The following is a 23,111-nucleotide window of genomic DNA, read 5'->3' as shown; positions in this document are numbered from 1 at the left end:
TTATTATTATTATTGTTATAAAAAAAAAGGATATACGAGATAATGCAATAGTTTTGTTATCCACTCACTGGATGGAAGAAGTTGGCCTGCGCTCCCAAAGATAAAAGCCTCAGGCAGGTTTCCAGGTTTCCCGTGCGAACACTAGAATGCAGTTGCTGCACACACACACACACACACACACACACACACACACACACACACACACACACACACACACACAGAGAGAAAAAGAGCCAAGTGGGTGCAAGTTAATTAACCCTTGTGGAAATATCAAAGAGAATGAAGAAAAGAACAACCGAGGGATGGAAATCTCACCTTGCTAAGGTCTTTGGCGGTCACGCTGTCATCTTCCCGGCAAGGCATGCGATGGACGTACGCCAACATCTGGTATTTGGCCTTGATGAACTCGGTCTTATTGGGGCTGGACACAACAGGGCGTGCATGTTAAACAGGGTTTATTCACCATTGCAAGGTCAATTTCATGTCCATGTTCTAGCAAATTCTGTAGTGTGGTGTATTACACCACAGTGCAGATGTATACACATACACTGCAAAAACTAAGTATCTCAAATAAGAGTGATATTTCCTTATTTTCTGTCTGATAAGATCATTCTTCTCACTAAGCAGATTTTATGTTAGAGTGTTTTACTTTTTTTAATGGTTTTGGTCCTAAATGATCTCAGTAAGATATTACAGCTTGTTGCTGAGATTTGATGACCTATATTGAGTAAAACATGCTTGAAACTAGAATATCAACTGATGCAAAGCTGTGTCATCAACACTCACAAGTATAAAACTACTTTCTTAAAGTAATAATTTCTTACTTCAAGCATGACAAAAAGAGCGCATATCATTATGTCAAGATAATGACTAGCATTTACTTAATTTAAGAATATTTTTCAACATATTGAGCAAAAAGGTCTCTTTTTTTCTACCAAGAAAAGTGCACTTGTTATTAGTGAGAATATACTTATTTTAAGGTATTTTTGGGTTCATTGAGGTTAGCTAATTTTACTTGTTTTGGAAAGTCCTGACAAGCCAAATTTTCTTGTTCTATTGGCAGATAATTTTGCTTAGTTCAAATAAAATCCCCCTCATTTTTGTTAGTTTTTTTCTTGTTTTTGAACAATTTACTTTTTGCACAGTACATGACATGAGAATGAGATCAAATATGTTATAGTATTACAGTTAAGTTAAAAAGTTAAAGTACCAATGATTGTCACACACACACTAGGTGTGGAGAAATTATTCTATGTGCACGTTGCCTCCCACTGTTTCCGACATCTACAAAGCAAATAGCTACCGGCTGCCACCTACTGATGATAAGGAAGAGTATTAAACGGTTACTCTACCTAACTCGAGACAGCACCGACACTCAACAACAACACATCATTTGCAGACTATAATTACTGCACTGCAAAAAGTCAGTGTTCAAAAACAAGAAAAAAAAATACAAAAATGAGTGGTATTTTATTTGAACTAAGCAAAATTATCTGCCAATAGAACAAGAAAATGTGGCTTGTCAAGACTTTCCAAAACAAGTCAAATTAGCTAACCTCAATGAACCCAAAAATACCTTAAAATAAGTATATTCTCACTAATAACAAGTGCACTTTTCTTGGTAGAAAAAATAAATATGAGAACTTTTTGCTCAATATGTTGAAAATATTCTTAAATTAAGTAAATGCTAGTGCCATTATCTTGACATAATGACATACGCTCGGCATTACATTTCTTCAAACCAGCAAACTTAGACTAAAAACTAATGTATTGTTCTTAATGGGAATTCAACAAGGCAACCGCTTGTTACTCTCGTGGTCTCCTAGCCACTCAGGCAAATCATATTGTCTAAAAATGCATTTTTCCATCGACAACATGACATCATCGCGCCAAGTGCGTGCTCTTTCAGTCAATTAGTGTGCATATATACAGCCCGGCCCCCGGTCAAAACATTTTTTTATTGTAATTTTGAGGAATTTATATGAATGTGCATGTACTATTTCTGTTCAAAATTGTTAGAAATGTCACACGTTAAATGTTTAAATATTAACTGTAAGTTTACTGTACTGTGCCAACTGTACTACTATATGAGTACGTATTTTCTATTGTTTCATTGAAAATAAAACAGCAAAGTCCATTTGGCTGTCATCCGTTTTAATTATGAGACACAATTGTGTCAAAGTCATGATTTTTTTCTTTCATGCTTGAAATAAGAAATTATTACTTTAAAAAAAAGTAGTTTTATACTTGTGAGTGTTGATGACACAGCTTTGCAACACTTGATATTCTAGTTTCAAGCATGTTTTACTCAATATAGGTCAGGGATCGACAACCCAAAATGTTGAAAGAGCCATATTGGACCAAAAATACAAAAACAAATATGTCTGGAGCCGCAAAAAATTAAAAGCCATATTACACGGCGTGGCGAAGTTGGTAGAGTGGCCGTGCCAGCAATCGGAGGGTTGCTGGTTACTGGGGTTCAATCCCACCTTCTACCATCCTAGTCACGTCCGTTGTGTCCTTGGGCAAGACACTTCACCCCTTGCTCCTGATGGCTGCTGGTTAGCGCCTTGCATGGCAGCTCCCGCCATCAGTGTGTGAATGTGTGTGTGAATGGGTGAATGTGGAAATGCTGTCAAAGCGCTTTGAGTACCTTGAAGGTAGAAAAGCGCTATACAAGTATAATCCATTTACCATTTACATACAGATAGTGTGTCATGAGATATAAATTGAATTAAGAGGACTTAAAGGAAACCAAATGACCTCAAATATACCTACAAATAAGGCATAATGATGCAATATGTACATATAACTAGCCTAAATAGCATCGATTAGCTTGCAGTCATGCAGTGACCAAATATGTCTGATTAGCACTCCACACAAGTCAATAACATCAACAAAACTCACCTTTATGCATTCATGCACAACGTTAAAAGTTTGGGGGACAAAATGAGAAAGAAAAAGAAGTGGCATAAAACACGTCCTAGAAAGTCGGAGAAAGTTATACATGTAAACAAACTACGGTGAGTTCAAGGACCGCCAAAATTAGTAGGACAAAACGGCGCTCGCCAAATACTCGAATCAGTGAAGCATGTTTAATATAAACAGTGTGCTTTATAACAATTAGGGAGGTTTGTGTCATGTTTGTCCTCCTACAGAAACCATATTAAAACAAAAAATATATTTTTCCCCCTCATCTATTTCCATTTTTCATACATTTTTGAAAGAGTTCCAGAGAGCCACTAGGGCGGCGCCAAAGAGCCGCATGCGGCTCTAGAGCCGCGGGTTGCCGACCCCTGATATAGGTCATAAAATCTCAGCTACAAGCTGTAATATCTTCCTGAGATCATTTAGGACCAACACACTTAAAACAAGTAAAACACTAACATAAAATCTGCTTAGTGAGAAGAATGATCTTATCAGACAGAAAATAAGAAAATATCACCCTTATTTGAGATATTTAATCTTACTTAGATTTCAGTTTTTGCAGTGGAGCATCCTACACCCAAAACAAAAACACCACAATTATGAGCGAGGCGTCCCAGTCCGTCAGCTGAAAGGTTGACATTGTGCAGCACGCGCAAACACTTACTGAACACGGTCCTGCGGGCTGGCTTTGCGTTTCCCACTCGCCGAGGAGGAGGGGTCCAAAAGGCTGTGCTCCCATATGGAATTGGCGCCGTTGCCGTAGAGCGTCTGCACCATCTATAAAATACGGCGGAACAAGTCTAATTGTGCCGGGATAGAATGTTGTGTGCTCTCTGCACGGACAAGCACAAGTCACCTGGAACTGGGAGGGGGGCCACATTAAGTGGGTCAGATGCCTGACTTGGGAGCTGTGTCGTCCCAGACCTCGATGGATACTGCAGCACTCATCGCAGATCAACACACCTCTGTTGACGGAAGCCCAGCGAGGCTCTGGAACACACAAACAATCATAACTGTCAGGAAATAATACCACCCTTGTGTGGTGTTCGGGTCTGTGGGACCCATTTTCCTTCTTTTTTTTGTATCATTTTTAAAAGAAAAATGATACAATTAATTCATTTTTCAAACTGAGACTCACTGACTTTGGCTCATTTTCTGTGAAGAACATATATCAGAATACATATTTAGGACTGCAACTAACAACTAATTTGATAATCGATTAATCTGTCGATTATTACTTCGATTAATCGCTGAATAATCGGATAAAAGAGACAAACTACATTTCTATCCTTTCCAGTATTTTCTTGGAAAAAAAAACAGCATACTGGCACCATACTTATTTTGATTATTGTTTCTCAGCTGTTTGTAAATGTTGCAGTTTATAAATAAAGGTTTATAAAAAAATAAAAAATAAAATAAATTAAAAAAAGGAGCCTCTGTGCATGCGCATAGCATAGCGCCAACGAATCGATGACTAAATTAATCGACACCTATTTTTGTAATCGATTTTAATCGATTAGTTGTTGCAGCCCTATACATATTTAATGACCACACACCATGCACCCCCCCAACACATTTATATTACATATAAGATGTCCGGGTCCACTGGACCCAGGGCTAATAGAAGTGTGGAAATTGATGTTCTGTGTATCACACGCACCCACACACAGCAGGCCTAGACAGGAGGAGGACAGAGTGTAGGTTCACAGAACATCAGAGGGTCAATTGTGCGAGAAAATGAGAGCAGACAGTGTTGACAAACAATGTTGCAACCTTGTGTGGGAACCGCAGGTGCAGAAACACAAAAGAAGAATTCCTGTGGGATGCAGAAACTGGCAGAGAAATTCTCCGTGCAACGTTCATATTGTTGTTACTCAGCCAGCGTTTGTGGGTCTGATGGACCCGTTGCATTTTGTGGCGTTTTAATGCCTCACAATCAAACACTTTTATGTTAAAATACTGAACAGATGTTAATTAGGATAAGGTAACACACACACAGAAGGCCTAGACAGGAGGAGGACAGAGTGTAGGTACACAGAACATCAGAGGGTTATCCGTTATTCAAGTTTATTCACAATACCATAGAACAATTACAATAGTAGTGAATATCATTTAAGGATGTTGGTAAGTGAAAGGGTCCCTCAAATAAGCTAGAAGCTTTTGGCAGGGGATCCAGAGGACAGTATATACATGGAATGCTGAAACATGGTGGCAAGCACAAAAAACGCTATATGATAAGACACAAAATAATAATATTAAAGCAAGCATACACATACATACATACATACATTAATTCAACCATACAAAAACCCAACTGTAGTCTACCCCACATGAGGCATTAGAGATAGGTGGTTAATAGGTAAGTTGTCAGTTTCTTTTTGAAGTTGGAGAATGAATACAGCATCTTGAGGCTCTCATCAAGCCGGTTCCAAATCTTGGAACAGGGTCAAATGTGCGAGAAAAGGAGAGCAGACAGTGTTGACAAACAATGTTGCAACCTTGTGTGGGAACCGCAGGTGCAGAATCAGAATCGGAATCACAAATACTTTATTAATCCCCGAGGGGAAATTAAAATTTTCAGCACAATCCCATTCAAGATCAGACAAACATTACAGGGAGACAGAACAGGATCAAACATCCCATCTAAGCTCCAATAAACATCTAACAGATGTTTATTGGGATAAGGTAAACATCTGTTCAGTATTTTAACATAAAAGTGTTTGATTGTGAGGCATTAAAAAGCCACAAAATACAACGGGTCCATCAGACCCACAAACGCTGGCTGAGTAACAACTTGGGCTGTGAATCTTTGGGTGTCCCACGATTCGATTCAATATCGATTCTTGGGGTCACGATTCGATTCAAAATCGATTATTTTCGATTCAACGCGATTCTCGATTCAAAAACGATATTTTCCGGATTCAAAAGGATTCTCTATTCATTCAATACATAGGATTTCAGCAGGATCTACTCCAGTCTGCTGACATGCAAGCACAGTAGTAGATTTTTGTAAAAAGCTTTTATAATTGTAAAGGACAATGTTTTATCAACTGATTGCAATAATGTAAATTTGTTTTAACTATTAAATGAAGCAAACATATGACTTATTTTATCTTTGTGAAAATATTGGACACAGTGTGTTGTCAAGCTTATGAGATGCGATGCAAGTGACACTATTTTTTTTTTTAGAAATGTCTAATGATAATTTTAATCACTGCTATGTTGAAATTGTAACTAATATTGATACTGTTGTTGATAATATTAATTTTTGTTTCACTACTTTTGGTTTGTTCTGTGTCGTGTTTGTGTCTCCTCTCAATTGCTCTGTCTACTGCAGTTCTGAGTGTTGCTGGGTCGGGTTTGGTTTTGGAATTGGATTGCATTGTTATGGTATTGCTGTGTATTGTTTTGTTGGATTAATTCATTAAAATAAATGAATAAAAATAAAAATTAATAAAAGACCAAAAAATATCAAATTTTTAAAAAAAAATCGATTTAAAAAAAATTAGAATCGATTGTGAATCGCACAGCCGAGTGTGAAGCGACTGGGATGAGAATCAGCACCTCCAAGCCAGAGTCCATGGTTCTCGCCCGGAAAAGGGTGGAGTGCCATCTCCGGGTTGGGGAGGAGATCTTGCCCCAAGTGGAGGAGTTCAAGTACCTCGGAGTCTTGTTCACGAGTGAGGGAAGAGTGGATTGTGAGATCGACAAGCGGATCGGTGCGGCGTCTTCAGTAATGCGGACGCTGTATCGATCCGTTGTGGTGAAGAAGGAGCTGAGCCGGAAGGCAAAGCTCTCAATTTACCGGTCGATCTACGTTCCCATCCTCACCTATGGTCATGAGCTTTGGGTTATGACCGAAAGGACAAGATCACGGGTACAAGCGGCCGAAATGAGTTTCCTCCGCCGGGTGGCGGGGCTCTCCCTTAGAGATAGGGTGAGAAGCTCTGCCATCCGGGGGGAGCTCAAAGTAAAGCCGCTGCTCCTCCACATCGAGAGGAGCCAGATGAGGTGGTTCGGGCATCTGGTCAGGATGCCACCCGAACGCCTCCCTAGGGAGGTGTTTAGGGCACGTCCGACCGGTAGGAGGTTGCGGGGAAGACCCAGGACACGTTGGGAAGACTATGTCTCCCGGCTGGCCTGGGAACGCCTCGGGATCCCCCGGGAAGAGCTGGACGAAGTGGCTGGGGAGAGGGAAGTCTGGGCTTCCCTGCTTAGGCTGCTGCCCCCGCGACCTGACCTCGGATAAGCGGAAGAACATGGATGGATGGATGGATGATAATGTCAATGAGGGATTTTTAATCACTGCTATGTTGAAATTGTAACTAATATTGATACTGTTGTTGATAATATTCATTTTTGTTTCACTACTTTTGGTTTGTTCTGTGTCGTGTTTGTGTCTCCTCTCAATTGCTCTGTTTATTGCAGTTCTGAGTGTTGCTGGGTCGGGTTTGGTTTTGGAATTGGATTGCATTGTTATGGTATTGCTGTGTATTGTTTTGTTGGATTAGAGTGGCCGTGCGCGACCCGAGGGTCCCTGGTTCAATCCCCACCTAGTACCAACCTCGTCATGTCCGTTGTGTCCTGAGCAAGACACTTCACCCTTGCTCCTGATGGGTGCTGGTTAGCGCCTTGCATGGCAGCTCCCTCCATCAGTGTGTGAATGTGTGTGTGAATGGGTAAATGTGGAAGTAGTGTCAAAGCACTTTGAGTACCTTGAAGGTAGAAAAGCGCTATACAAGTACAACCCATTTATCATTATTTATAATTAATTTAAATAAATGAATACAAATACAAATACAAATTAAGGAGCCAGATGAGGTGGTTCGGGCATCTGGTCAGGATGCCACCCGATCGCCTCCCTCGGGAGGTGTTTAGGGCACGTCCGACCGGTAGGAGGCCACGGGGAAGACCCAGGACACGTTGGGAAGACTATGTCTCCCGGCTGGCCTGGGAATGCCTTGGGATTCCCCCGGGAAGAGCTGGACGAAGTGGCTGGGGAGAGGGAAGTCTGGGCTTCCCTGCTTAGGCTGCTGCCCCCGCGACCCGACCTCGGATAAGCGGAAGAAGATGGATGGATGGATGGAATAAAAATTAAAATGAAAAAAAGACCAAAAAAATAAATACATTTAAAAAAAAATCGATTTTTTTAAAAATTAGAATAAATTCTGAATCGCACAACGTGAGAATCACGATTCGAATTCGAATCGATTTTTTCCCCACACCCCTAGTAACAACAATATGAATATTATACAAGGGTTAAGAGCCCAAAAATTGATTTCGCTTCCTTTTAAGATATCGGGCAAACAAAACATAAGCGACCTACTAGTAACAACTGTTCCTATTGGTTCTCGCCAGCGAGCCTATAGATAACAGACGGTTTTAATTTTTTTATTAAAACATTTTTTTTTTTTAAATGAGCAGAAAAGTTCGTGCCATCTCCTACACCCACAAAGAAACGTTTTAACCAAAACAAACATTTCGAATGAATTCGAGGGAGAAAATTAGCCATTCACGGAGCTAAACCAGGCTAGCCAGTTAAGTGTTGTGCTAGCATGTTAGCTGGAGCGGCTAAGGCTAGCTTGGCTGACATCATCATGATTATTATTATTCATACCCGGAGCACTGCAGTCGGCGCAGACCTCCTTGCTTCGCACTCGCTTTGACATCCCTCTTCAGTCAACGAGAGGCGCTTTGGTTTTTGGCGAACGCCGAGGTCAAATAATCCGGGGCGACTGACTTGACTGCGGCTGGCAAAAAGCAACAACTCTGCCCATCTGCCCTGCCTACTGTTGAACAAAGATGGGCCGCGTTCGAACACTATTGGAGGGGGCTTGTCGGTGCGTCCTTGTTCGGTTCCTTGCTCGCGTCCTTTTTCGCAAATGTAACATTTTATCTGCTTATGTTGTAACGTAACACATACAGAGGGGCAATTCAAAGAAAACCTAATATACAAATAATCATTAAGTATAAACCTGACAACCGTTATTGTTATTTTGTTATGACTATCTTGTAATAGATACTATTCATGGTACATTTTGGAATCCATCCATCCATTTTCTACCGCTTATTCCCTTTGGGGTCGCTGGAGCCTATCTCAGCTACAATCGGGCGGAAGGCGGGGTACACCCTGGACAAGTCGCCACCTCATCGCAGGGCCAACACAGATAGACAGACAACATTCACACTCACATTCACACACTAGGGCCAATTTAGTGTTGCCATATTTTAGTTAATTTTCTTTTTTTTCCATTTTGAAAATTATATAAGATAAAAAGTAGGCAAAAAGAGGGTCAAAAGTAGATTCAGGATGGTAAAAAGAAAAAAATACAAAAAAAAATCAGAATGTAATTTGGAAATGCTGAAATTTTGTAATAAAAATATACTTAGTTTTGTCTTTACATATATAGAATATCCCCTTTTAGCATTTGTTTTTTGACGAAATATAAAAATAAAAGTAGATATTAGATCCAATCCAATCCACTTTATTTATATAGCACATTTAAACAACAAAAATGTTTCCAAAGTGCTGCACAACAATATTAAAAAAAATATTAAAAACAATGTTCAAATATTATCCTTAGCTCCACCAATGACTGAATAAAAACAATAAATAAATAAATATAAAACCAATATAAAACCAATATAAAAATAAATATGATTAAAGACGATTTTAAAGGGAAAAAACAATTAAAACAGTAAATAGAAATCACAATTTATAAAAAAAAACAAAAAACCCACAGAGGACAAAGGACCACACAACTCACGTAGCGTTAAAAGCCAAAGAATAAAAGTGGGTCTTAAGACGAGACTTAAAACACTCCACTGTGTGGGGCGGTGTAGCTTGGTTGGTATAGTGGCCGTGCCAGCAACTTGAGGGTTGCAGGTTCGATCCCCGCTTCCGCCATCCTAGTCACTGCTGTTGTGTCCTTGGGCAAGACACTTTACCCACCTGCTCCCAGTGCCACCCACACTGGTTTAAATGTAACTTAGATATTGGGTTTCACTATGTAAAGCGCTTTGAGTCACTAGAGAAAAGCGCTATATAAATATAATTCACTTCACTTCACTGTGGGAGCGGTTTGAACATGGAGGGGCAGAGTGTTCCAGAGCTTAGGGCCGACCACAGAGAAGGCCCAGTCTCCCCTGGATTTAAGTCTGGTCTTGGGCACCACGACCTCAGAGCAAGCGCAGGAGTGTAAATTTGGATGAGGTCCGAGATATACTGAGGTGTAAAGCTTTAAAAACAAACAGCAAGGTTTTAAAATCAATTCTAAAATGAACAGGGAGCCAGTGCAAACTCTGAAGAATTTGGGTTATATGCTCGCATATGAGGTGGGAAATTGTGTTAGATGTAAATATAAACGGAATACAATGATTTGCAAATCCTTTTCAACCCATATTCAGTTGAATGCACTACAAAGACAACATATTTGATGTTCAAACTCATAAACTTTTTTTTTTTTGCAAATAATAATTAACTTAGAATTTCATGGCTGCAACACGTGCCAAAGTATTTGGGAAAGGGCATGTTCACCACTGTGTTACATGGCCTTTCCTTTTAACAACACTCAGTAAACGTTTGGGAACTGAGGAGACACATTTTTGAAGCTTCTCAGGTGGAATTCTTTCCCATTCTTGCTTGATGTACAGCTTAAATTGTTCAACAGTCCAGGGTCTTTGTTGTGGTATTTTAGGCTTCATAATGCGCCACACATTTTCAATGGGAGACAGGTCTGGACTACAGGCAGGCCAGTCTAGTACCCGCACTCTTTTACTATGAAGCCACGTTGATGTAACACGTGGCTTGGCATTGTCTTGCTGAAATAAGCAGGGGCGTCCATGGTAACGTTGCTTGGATGGCAACATATGTTGCTCCAAAACCTGTATGTACCTTTCAGCATTAATGGCGCCTTCACAGATGTGTAAGTTACCCATGTCTTGGGCACTAATACACCCCCATACCAACACAGATGCTGGCTTTTCAACTTTGCGCCTATAACAATCCGGATGGTTCTTTTCCTCTTTGGTCCGGAGGACACGACGTCCACAGTTTCCAAAAACAATTTGAAATGTGGACTCGTCAGACCACAGAACACTTTTCCACTTTGTATCAGTCCATCTTAGATGGCGTTTCTGGGTGTTGGTGATAAACGGTTTTCGCCTTGCATAGGAGAGTTTTAACTTGCACTTACAGATGTAGCGACCAACTGTAGTTACTGACAGTGGGTTTCTGAAGTGTTCCTGAGCCCATGTGGTGATATCCTTTACACACTGATGTCGCTTGTTGATGCAGTACAGTTGAGGGATCGAAGGTCACGGGCTTAGCTGCTTACGTGCAGTGATTTCTCCAGATTCTCTGAACCCTTTGATGATATTACGGACCGTAAATGGTGAAATCCCTAAATTCCTTGCAATAGCTGGTCGAGAAAGGTTTTTCTTAAACTGTTCAACAATTTGATTGATGACAAAGTGGTGACCCTCGCCCCATCCTTGTTTGTGAACGACTGAGCATTTCATGGAATCTACTTTTATACCCAATCATGGCACCCACCTGTTCCCAATTTGCCTGTTCACCTGTGGGATGTTCCAAATAAGTGTTTGATGAGCATTCCTCAACTTTATCAGTATTTATTGCCATCTTTCCCAACTTCTTTGTCGCGTGTTGGCATACTTGCCAACCTTGAGACCTCCAATTTCGGGAGGTGGGGGGTGGGTGCGGGGGGCGTGGTTGGGGCGGGGGCATGGTTGGGGGCGTGGTTAAGAGGGGAGGAGTATATTTACAGCTAGAATTCACCAAGTTAAGTATTTCATATATATATATATATATATATATATATATATATATATATATATATATATACCTGTATATATATCCCCGCGACCCCGAAGGGAATAAGCGGTAGAAAATGGATGGATGGATATATATAAATAAAAGAAATACTTGAATTTCAGTGTTCATTTATTTACACATAAACACACACACATATATATATATATATATATATATATATATATATATATATATATATATATATATATATATATATATATATATATAAATAAAAGAAATACTTGAATTTCAGTGTTCATTTATTTACACATATACACACACATAACACATCTACTCATTGTTGAGTTAAGGGTTGAATTGTCCATCCTTGTTCTATTCTCTGTCACTATCTTTCTAACCATGCTGAACACCCTCTCTGATGATGCATTGCTGTGTGGCACGCACAAAAGTGCTTTCATCAAATGCACTTGATGGCAGTATTGTCCTGTTTAAGAGTGTCACAACATTGCTGTTTACGGCAGACGAACTGCTTTACTGTAGACGTTCTTTATATTGTGGGAAAGCGGACTAAGGTCCGCATGGAGGGGGCGTGGCCTCCAGCTCCGCCTGAATTTCGGGAGATTTTCGGGAGAAAATTTGTCCCGGGAGGTTTTCGGGAGAGGCGCTGAATTTCGGGAGTCTCCCGGAAAATCCGGGAGGGTTGGCAAGTATGCGTGTTGCTGGCATCAAATTCTAAAGTTAATGATTATTTGCAACAACAAAAAAATGTTTATCAGTTTGAACATCAAATATGTTGTCTTTGTAGCAACTGAATATGGGTTGAAAATGATTTGCAAATCATTGTATTCCGTTTATATTTACATCTAACACAATTTCCCAACTCATATGGTAACGGGGTTTGTATATAGGTTGTCATTTCAACCCCAAATGTATCTTTTTTCATTTTCTTTTTAATGACTAAAAAAAAACGAGCTGAGGGCCACACACGGACCCCCAAATACCGTATAACGCTCTCAATTCACACAGAGTGATGATTCCACGCAGTGATGTTATTCCCTCTTGCGCGGTGTCGCCTAATTATGATAATTGCAAGTCCATTTAATGAGGCGCAGAGCCCATTAAGTTGAAGGCTCCTCCGGCGACGAACCCTGCAGGCTCCTGCCGTGTACTGCGTGCGAGGGGGCCCGAAAGTCCTCATTTCTTTGTCACTTTAAATAAACAAGTGATTCACGCCAGGAAGGGGAGTGGGGGGGGGGGGGGGGGGGGGGGGGGGGGGGGATAGAACACGCTGCTGTGGCTTTAAAGGGGTGTTGGTTGGCGGAGGAGAGGTAGCACACAGGTCGCGTTTAGCCGCAAAAGAACACCACGTACGCTCGTCTCGTCTGCCTCTTTTCTCTTTTCTTTTTTTTGCGTGTGCGTGGATAGTTGACGTCTCGTTGTTGTTGCGAGAAGCGAGAAGACGCCGAGCATCCTGCACCCCGCCTGCAGCGATGGGAGGTAAATGCATTCACGTCTTTAATATCGGCACGATCATGTTCCGTATACTCACACGTATCGACTGTGTTTTTGTGCCGTGACAGAAGCTGAGACGCGGCAGAAATTGCTGCGCAATGTGAAGAAAGAGGTTCGTTTGTATCACCCCCCCCCCACCCCACATCATCCATTTTTATTGTTATTATTGCATGATGAAAAGATATGATTAAAAATGGCACATTATGGTGATGACGACGGTGGTGCTGATGAGAGTGATGATGATGTGTGCATCCTCCATAGCCTTAAATGTGTCACATTCTGTCTTACATCATTAACTGTTATTATGCTGCTTTTTTGCAAATGAAATAGCACATTGCAAGCAAGACTGAGGGGGGAAAAAATGGAATGATTTATTCATGCCGGGTACTTCCAGGCGTATGGCGTCTGTGCTCCCCCTCACCTGTGACTCATTGCCTCTCCAACGTACACACGACTCCTCGCTGCAAGCTCCCGTTTGAAGTGTGAATTTTGGATTTTTGGAATGTAACTATAGATGAGGCAGTTCCTGAAGGAAATTGCGTGCGAATGCGCCAATGCTGAAGTTGAACTGAAATCCTGGAATTTTTTTTTTTAGAATTGTTGAAGAAAAGCACAAAATTTTGAACAGGCTGAATATTTGGAAGTTGGAACTGTTTGAATCGGATGAAAAATGTGGGAGTTCTGGAACTTTGAAGAATGCCCCATTGATTTAAATGGGAATTTACCCCCAAAAATGTGGGAATTTCTGGAAAAGCGTGAATTTTTTGGAATATGGTCTTGAATGAGTTGAAATGGTTGGTGTTGACATTTTTCAAATCGGTCGAGAAAGGTCGAAGTGGTAATATGTTGAATTGAGAAATGGTATTACGGAATTCCTGGAATTTCGGGAAAACCGTGAATTTTTCCAGTTCAAAAAACAACTTGTTTTTTTTGGTCCTGATTAAGAGGAATGTTTTCACGGTGGAACGGTTGAAAAATGTGTTCGCCAGAAAAAAAAAAGGTGGAAACAGGGCTTTGGAAAACCAGGAATTCTGGAAAATCCTGGATTTTTTTTTTTTTTAGAATTGTTGAAGTAGAGCACACAATTTTGAACAGGCTGAATATTTTGAAGTTGGAAGAGTTTGAATCACATGAAAAATGTGGGAGTTGTGGAACTTTGAAGAATGCCCCATTTCCCCAAAAAATGTGGGAATTTCGAGAAAAGCGGGATTTTTTGGAAGATGGTAAAAAAAACTTGAATGAGTTGAAATGGTTGGTGTTGAAATTTTTCAAATCGGTCAAGAAATGTTGAAGTGGTAACATGTTGAATTGAGAAATGGTATTACGGAATTCCTGGAATTTCGGGAAAACCGTGAATTTTTCCAGTTCAAAAAACAACTTGTTTTTTTTGGTCCTGATTAAGAGGAATGTTTTCACGGTGGAACGGTTGAAAAATGTGTTCGCCAGAAAAAAAAAAGGTGGAAACAGGGCTTTGGAAAACCAGGAATTCTGGAAAATCCTGGATTTTTTTTTTTTAGAATTGTTGAAGTAGAGCACACAATTTTGAACAGGCTGAATATTTTGAAGTTGGAAGAGTTTGAATCACATGAAAAATGTGGGAGTTGTGGAACTTTGAAGAATGCCCCATTTCCCCAAAAAATGTGGGAATTTCGAGAAAAGCGGGATTTTTTGGAAGATGGTAAAAAAAACTTGAATGAGTTGAAATGGTTGGTGTTGAAATTTTTCAAATCGGTCAAGAAATGTTGAAGTGGTAACATGTTGAATTGAGAAATGGTATTACGGAATTCCTGGAATTTCGGGAAAACCGTGAATTTTTCCAGTTCAAAAAACAACTTGTTTTTTTTGGTCCTGATTAAGAGGAATGTTTTCACGGTGGAACGGTTGAAAAATGTGTTCGCCAGAAAAAAAAAAGGTGGAAACAGGGCTTTGGAAAACCAGGAATTCTGGAAAATCCTGGATTTTTTTTTTTTAGAATTGTTGAAGTAGAGCACACAATTTTGAACAGGCTGAATATTTTGAAGTTGGAAGAGTTTGAATCACATGAAAAATGTGGGAGTTGTGGAACTTTGAAGAATGCCCCATTTCCCCAAAAAATGTGGGAATTTCGAGAAAAGCGGGATTTTTTGGAAGATGGTAAAAAAAACTTGAATGAGTTGAAATGGTTGGTGTTGAAATTTTTCAAATCGGTCAAGAAATGTTGAAGTGGTAACATGTTGAATTGAGAAATGGTATTACGGAATTCCTGGAATTTCGGGAAAACCGGGATTTTTTCCAGTTCAAAAAACAACTTGTTTTTTTTGTCCTGATTAAGAGGAATGTTTTGACGGTTGAAGTGGGTTGGAAAATGTGGTCGCCAGGAAAAAAAAAGGGTGGAAATAGGGCTTTGGAAAACCAGGAATTCTGGAAAATGCTGGATTTTTTTTTTATTTTTTAGAATTGTTGAAGTAGAGCACACAATTTTGAACAGGCTGAATATTTTGAAGTTGGAAGAGTTGGAATCGGATGAAAAATGTGGGAGTTCTGGAACTTTGAAGAATGCCCCATTGATTTAAATGGGAATTTACCCCCAAAAATGTGGGAATTTCTGGAAAAGCGTGAATTTTTTGGAATATGGTCTTGAATGAGTTGAAATGGTTGGTGTTGAAATTTTTCAAATCGGTTGAGAAAGGTCGAAGTGGTAGTAACATGTTGAATTGAGAAATGATATTACGGAATTCCTGGAATTTCGGTAAAACCGTGAATTTTTCCAGTTCAAAAACAACTTGTTTTTTTTGTCCTGATTAAGAGGAATGTTTTGACGATGGAACGGTTGAAAAATGTGTTCACAAGAAAAAAGGGGTGGAAATAGGGCTTTGGAAAACCAGGAATTCTGGAAAATCCTGGATTTTTTTTTTTTTTTAGAATTGTTGAAGTAGAGCACACAATTTTGAACAGGCTGAATATTTTGAAGTTGGAAGAGTTGGAATCTGATGAAAAATGTGGGAGTTGTGGAACTCTAAAGAATGCCCCATTGATTTAAATGGGAATTTCCCCCCAGAAATGTGGGAATTTCTGGAAATGCGGGAATTTTTTGGAAGATGGTAAAAAACTTGAATGGTCTTGAATGAGTTGAAATGGTTGGTGTTGACATTTTTCAAATCGGTCGAGAAAGGTCGAAGTGGTAACATGTTGAATTGAGAAATGGTATTACGGAATTCTTGGAATTTCGGGAAAACCGGGAATTTTTCCAGTTCAAAAAACAACTTGTTTTTTTTGTCCTGATTAAGAGGAATGTTTTGACGGTTGAAGTGGGTTGGAAAATGTGGTCGCCAGAAAAAAAGGGTGGAAATAAGGCTTTGGAAAACCAGGAATTCTGGAAAATCCTGGAATTTTTTTTTTTAGAATTGTTGAAGTAGAGCACACAATTTTGAACAGTCTGAATATTTTGAAGTTGGAAGAGTTGGAATCTGATGAAAAATGTGGGGGTTGTGGAACTCTGAAGAATGCCCCATTGATTTTAATGGGAATTTCTGGAAAAGCGGGAATTTTTCAGAAGATGGTAAAAAACTTGAATGGTCTTGAATGAGTTGAAATGGTTGGTGTTGAAATTTTTCAAATCGGTCAAGAAATGTCGAAGTGGTAACATGTTGAATTGAGAAATGGTATTACGGAATTCCTGGAATTTCGGGAAAACCGGGAATTTTTCCAGTTCAAAAAACAACTTGTTTTTTTTTGTCCTGATTAAGAGGAATGGTTTGATGGTTGAAGTGGGTTGGAAAATGTGGTCGCCAGAAAAAAGGGGTGGAAATAGGGCTTTGGAAAACCAGGAATTCTGGAAAATGCTGGATTTTTTTTATTTTTAGAATTGTTGAAGTAGAGCACACAATTTTGAACAGGCTGAATATTTTGAAGTTGGAAGAGTTTGAATCAGATGAAAAATGTGGGAGTTGTGGAACTTTGAAGAATGCCCCATTTCCCAAAAAAATGTGGGAATTTCGAGAAAAGCGAGAATATTTTGGAAGATGGTAAAAAAAACCTTGAATGGTCTTGAATGAGTTGAAATGGTTGGTGTTGAAATTTTTCAAATCGGTCGAGAAATGTCGAAGTGGTAACATGTTGAATTGAGAAATGGTATTACGGAATTCCTGGAATTTCGGGAAAACCGGGAATTTTTCCAGTTCAAAAAACAACTTTTTTTTTGGTCCTGATTAAGAGGAATGTTTTGACGGTTGAAGTGGGTTGGAAAATGTGGTCGCCAGAAAAAAAAAAGGTGGAAATAGGGCTTTGGAAAACCAGGAATTCTGGAAAGTCCTGGATTTTTTTTTTTAGAATTGTTGAAGTAGAGCACACAATTTTGAACAGGCTGAATATTTTGAAGTTGGAAGAGTTGGAATCTGATGAAAAATGTGGGAGTGGTGGAACTCTAAAGAATGCCCCATTGATTTAAATGGGAATTTCCCCCCAAAAATGTGGGAATTTCAGGAAATGCGGGAATTTTTTGGAAGATGGTAAAAAACTTGAATGGTCTTGAATGAGTTGGTTGGTGTTGACATTTTTCAAATCGGTCGAGAAAGGTCGAAGTGGTAACATGTTGAATTGAGAAATGGTATTACGGAATACCTGGAATTTCGGGAAAACCGTGAATTTTTCCAGTTCAAAAAACAACTTGTTTTTTTTTGTCCTGATTAAGAGGAATGTTTTGACGGTGGAACGGTTGAAAAATGTGTTCGCCAGAAAAAAGGGGTGGAAATAGGGCTTTGGAAAACCAGGAATTCTGGAAAATCCTGGATTTTTTTTTTTACAATTGTTGAAGTAGAGCACACAATTTTGAACAGGCTGAATATTTTGAAGTTGGAAGAGTTTGAATCACATGAAAAATGTGGGAGTTGTGGAACTTTGAAGAATGCCCCATTTCCCAACAAAATTTGGGAATTTCGAGAAAAGCGGGATTTTTTGGAAGATGGTAAAAAAAACTTGAATGAGTTGAAATGGTTGGTGTTGAAATTTTTCAAATCGGTCAAGAAATGTTGAAGTGGTAACATGTTGAATTGAAAAATGGTATTACGGAATTCCTGGAATTTCGGGAAAACCGGGATTTTTTCCAGTTCAAAAAACAACTTGTTTTTTTTGTCCTGATTAAGAGGAATGTTTTGACGGTTGAAGTGGGTTGGAAAATGTGGTCGCCAGAAAAAAAAGGGTGGAAATAGGGCTTTGGAAAACCAGGAATTCTGGAAAATGCTGGATTTTTTTTAAATTTTTTAGAATTGTTGAAGTAGAGCACACAATTTTGAACAGGCTGAATATTTTGAAGTTGGAAGAGTTGGAATCGGATGAAAAATGTGGGAGTTCTGGAACTTTGAAGAATGCCCCATTGATTTAAATGGGAATTTACCCCCAAAAATGTGGGAATTTCTGGAAAAGCGTGAATTTTTTGGAATATGGTCTTGAATGAGTTGAAATGGTTGGTGTTGAAATTTTTCAAATCGGTCGAGAAAGGTCGAAGTGGTAACATGTTGAATTGAGAAATTATATTATGGAATTCCTGGAATTTCGGGAAAACCGTGAATTTTTCCAGTTCAAAAACAACTTGGTTTTTTTGTCCTGATTAAGAGGAATGGTTTGACGGTTGAAGTGGGTTGGAAAATGTGGTCACCAGAAACAAAGGGTGGAAATAGGGCTTTGGAAAACCAGGAATTCTGGAAAATGCTGGATTTTTTTTTATTAAGAATTGTTGAAGTAGAGCACACAATTTTGAACAGGCTGAATATTTTGAAGTTGGAAGAGTTGGAATCGGATGAAAAATGTGGGAGTTGTGGAACTCTGAAGAATGCCCCATTGATTTAAATGGAAATTTCCCCCCAAAATGTGGGAATTTCTGGAAACGCAGGAATTTTTTCGAAGATGGTAAAAAACTTGAATGGTCTTGAATGAGTTGGTTGGTGTTGACATTTTTCAAATCGGTCGAGAAAGGTCGAAGTGGTAATATGTTGAATTGAAAAATGGTATTACGGAATTCCTGGAATTTCGGGAAAACCGGGAATTTTTCCAGTTCAAAAAACAACTTGTTTTTTTTTGTCCTGATTAAGAGGAATGGTTTGACGGTTGAAGTGGGTTGGAAAATGTGGTCGCCAGAAAAAAAGGGTGGAAATAGGGCTTTGGAAAACCAGGAATTCTGGAAAATGCTGGATTTTTTTTTATTAAGAATTGTTGAAGTAGAGCACACAATTTTGAACAGGCTGAATATTTTGAAGTTGGAAGAGTTGGAATCGGATGAAAAATGTGGGAGTTCTGGAACTTTGAAGAATGCCCCATTGATTTAAATGGGAATTTACCCCCAAAAATGTGGGAATTTCTGGAAAAGCGTGAATTTTTTTGAATATGGTCTTGAATGAGTTGAAATGGTTGGTGTTGACATTTTTCAAATCGGTCGAGAAAGGTCGAAGTGGTAGTAACATGTTGAATTGAAAAATGGTATTACGGAATTCCTGGAATTTCGGGAAAACCGGGAATTTTTCCAGTTCAAAAAACAACTTGTTTTTTTGTCCTGATTAAGAGGAATGTTTTGACGGTTGAAGTGGGTTGAAAAATGTGGTCGCCAGGGGGAAAAAAGGGTGGAAATAAGGCTTTGGAAAACCAGGAATGCTGGAAAATTCTGGAATTGTTGAGTAGTTTGAATTTCCAAGATGTTGGAATGTGTTGAAGGTGGAATAGTTTGAATCGGTTGAAAAATGTGGAAATGGTGGAAGTTTGAAAAATGGCCAATTCATTTTAAATGGGAAAAAATGTCCCGGAAAACTGGGAATTATGGGAATTTTTGGAACTTGTCAAGGGAAACCCTGCGATTCCCAAATAGGCTGGACAGTTCGAAGTTGGAACGGTTTGAATCGGGTGAAAAATGTGGAAGGTAGAGCGCGACAAAATGTGGAGAAGAAGAACTAGATGAGGCAATTCCTGAAGGAATTGCGTGTGAATGCGCCAATGCTGAAGTTGAACTGAAATCCTGGAATTTTTTTTATTTTTTTTTTAGAATTGTTGACGTAGAGCACACAATTTTGAACAGGCTGAATATTTTGAAGTTGGAAGAATTTGAATCAGATGAAAAATGTGGGAGTTGTGGAACTTTGAAGAATGCCCCATTTCCCCCAAAAATGTGTGAATTTCGAGAAAAGTGGGAATTTTTTGGAAGATGGTAAAAAAAACTTGAATGGTCTTGAATCAGTTGAAATGGTTGGTGTTGACATTTTTCAAATCGGTCAAGAAATGTTGAAGTGGTAAAGTGGGCAAAAGTGTAACATGTTGAATTGAGAAATGGTATTACGGAATTCCTGAAATTTCGGGAAAACCGGGAATTTTTCCAGTTAAAAAACAACTTGGTTTTTTTTGTCCTGGTTAAGAGGAATGTTTTGACAGTGGAACGGTTGAAGTGGGTTGAAAAATGTGGTCGCCAGAAAAAAGGGTGGAAATAGGGCTTTAGAAAACCAGGAATTCTGGAAAATCCTGGATTTTTTTTTTAGAATTGTTGACGTAGAGCACACAATTTTGAACAGGCTGAATATTTTGAAGTTGGAAGAATTTGAATCAGATGAAAAATGTGGGAGTTGTGGAACTTTGAAGAATGTCCCATTTCCCCCAAAAATTTGTGAATTTCGAGAAAAGAGGGAATTTTTTTGGAAGATGGTAAAAAAAACTTGAATGGTCTTGAATGACTTGAAATGGTTGGTGTTGAAATTTTTCAAATCGGTCAAGAAATGTTGAAGTGGTAACATGTTGAATTGAGAAATGGTATTACGGAATTCCTGGAATTTCGGGAAAACCGGGAATTTTTCCAGTTCAAAAAACAACATGTTTTTTTTGTCCTGATTAAAAGGACTGTTTTGATGGTTGAAGTGGGTTGGAAAATGTGGTCACCAGAAAAAAAGGGTGGAAATAGGGCTTTGGAAAACCAGGAATTCTGGAAAATCCTGGATTTAAATTTTTTTTTTTTTTAGAATTGTTAAAGTAGAGCACACAATTTTGAACAGGCTGAATAGTTTGAAGTTGCAAGAGTTGGAATCTGATGAAAAATGTGGGAGTTGTGGAACTCTGAAGAATGCCCCATTGATTTAAATGGAAATTTCCCCCCAAAATGTGGGAATTTCTGGAAACGCAGGAATTTTTTCGAAGATGGTAAAAAACTTGAATGGTCTTGAATGAGTTGGTTGGTGTTGACATTTTTCAAATCGGTCGAGAAAGGTCGAAGTGGTAATATGTTGAATTGAAAAATGGTATTACGGAATTCCTGGAATTTAGGGAAAACCGTGAATTTTTCCAGTTCAAAAAACAACTTGGTTTTTTTTGTCCTGATTAAGAGGAATGTTTTGACGATGGAACGGTTGAAAAATGTGTTCGCCAGAAAAAAGGGGTGGAAATAGGGCTTTGGAAAACCAGGAATTCTGGAAAACCCTGGAATTTTTTTTTTAGAATTGTTGAAGTAGAGCACACAATTTTGAACAGGCTGAATATTTTGAAGTTGGAAGAGTTTGAATCAGATGAAAAGTGTGGGAGTTGTGGAACTTTGAAGAATGCCCCGTTTCCCAAAAAATGTGGGAATTTCTGGAAAAACGGGAATTTTTTGGAAGATGGTAAAAAAAACTTGAATGGTCTTGAATGAGTTGAAATGGTTGGAGTTGAAAGTTTTCAAATCGGTCGAGAAATGTTGAAGTAGTAACATGTTGAATTGAGAAATGGTATTATGGAATTCCTGGAATTTCGGGAAAACCGGGAATTTTTCCAGTTCAAAAAACAACTTTTTTTTTGTCCTGATTAAGAGGAATGGTTTGACGGTGGAACGGTTGAAGTGGGTTGAAAAATGTGGTCGCCAGAACAAAGGAGTGAAAATAGGGCTTAAGAAAAACCAGAAATTCTGGAAAATCCTGGAATTTTTTTTTTTACAATTGTTGAAGTAGAGCACACAATTTTGAACAGGCTGAATATTTTGAAGTTGGAAGAGTTTGAATCACATGAAAAATGTGGGAGTTGTGGAACTTTGAGGAACGCCCCATTGATTTAAATGGGAATTTCCAAAAAGAATGTGGGAATTTCTGGAAAAACGGGAATTTTTTGGAAGATGGTAAAAAACTTGAATGGTCTTGAATGAGTTGAAATGGTCGGTGTTGACATTTTTCAAATCGGTCGTAACATGTTGAATTGAGAAATGGTATTACGGAATTCCTGGAATTTCGGGAAAACCTGGAATTTTTCCAGTTCACAAAACAACTTGGTTTTTTGTTGTTGTCCTGATTAAGAGGAATGTTTTGACGTGGGTTGAAAACTGTGGTCGCCAGAAAAGAGGGGTGGAAATAGGGTTTTGGAAAACCAGGAATTCTGGAAAATGCTGGATTTTTTTTTAACTCAAAAAAAGAGTAGTTGGAATTTCCAAGATGGTGGAATGTGTTGAAGGTGGAATGGTTTGAATCGGTTGAAAAATGTGGAAATGGGGAAAGTTTGAAAAATGGCCAATTCATTTTAAGTGGGAAAAATGTCCCGGAAAACCTGGAATTCTGGGAATTTTTGGAACTTGTCAAGGGAAAGCACACGATTCCTGAATAGGCTGAACAGTTTGAAGTTGGAACAGTTTGAATCAGATGGCAAATGTGGGACTTGTGGAACTTTGAAGAATGCCCCATTGATTTAAATGGGAATTTCCCCCAAAAATGTGGGTATTTCTGGAAAAGCGAGGATTTTTTTGGAAGATGGTAAAACACTTCAATGTCTTGAATGGTTAGTGTTAACATTTTTCAAATCGGTCGAGAATAACATGTTGAATTGAAAAATGGTATTACGGAATTCCTGGAATTTCGGAAATCCGGGAATTTTTCAAGTTAAAAAAACAACTTGTTTTTTTTTGTCCTGATTAAGA

The 23,111-nt window shown here is 38.9% G+C and overlaps 2 protein-coding genes across 3 annotated transcripts in view; one reads left to right on the top strand and one right to left on the bottom strand.

Annotated features, from left to right (window-relative positions):
* Positions 1–8,732, bottom strand: part of LOC133574537 (ARF GTPase-activating protein GIT2-like) — a 38,266-nt gene extending 29,534 nt beyond the window's left edge. For both annotated transcript variants that reach the window (XM_061926692.2, XM_072912029.1), the window contains exons 1-5: positions 8,546–8,732; positions 3,785–3,918; positions 3,593–3,705; positions 316–421; positions 69–155 (exon numbers count right to left, since the gene is read on the bottom strand). In XM_061926692.2, coding sequence (XP_061782676.1) covers positions 69–155; positions 316–421; positions 3,593–3,705; positions 3,785–3,918; positions 8,546–8,597 — 492 coding nt within the window. In that variant the 5' untranslated portion in view covers positions 8,598–8,732. The remainder of the gene's footprint in view (positions 1–68; positions 156–315; positions 422–3,592; positions 3,706–3,784; positions 3,919–8,545) is intronic.
* Positions 8,733–13,044: 4,312 nt separating this feature from the next.
* sgsm1b (small G protein signaling modulator 1b) overlaps positions 13,045–23,111 on the top strand; it is a 37,116-nt gene continuing 27,049 nt past the window's right edge. The window contains exons 1-2 of the mRNA XM_061926856.2: positions 13,045–13,219; positions 13,303–13,346. Of these exons, the coding sequence (XP_061782840.1) occupies positions 13,213–13,219; positions 13,303–13,346 (51 nt within the window). The 5' untranslated portion in view covers positions 13,045–13,212. The remainder of the gene's footprint in view (positions 13,220–13,302; positions 13,347–23,111) is intronic.

The sequence above is a fragment of the Nerophis lumbriciformis genome, linkage group LG32 (genome assembly GCF_033978685.3).
Source record: "Nerophis lumbriciformis linkage group LG32, RoL_Nlum_v2.1, whole genome shotgun sequence".
In the NCBI taxonomy this organism is placed as follows: Eukaryota; Metazoa; Chordata; class Actinopteri; order Syngnathiformes; family Syngnathidae; genus Nerophis; species Nerophis lumbriciformis.
The sequence above is the reverse complement of the archived record's forward strand: the minus strand, read 5'-3'. Positions and strand labels throughout refer to the sequence as shown.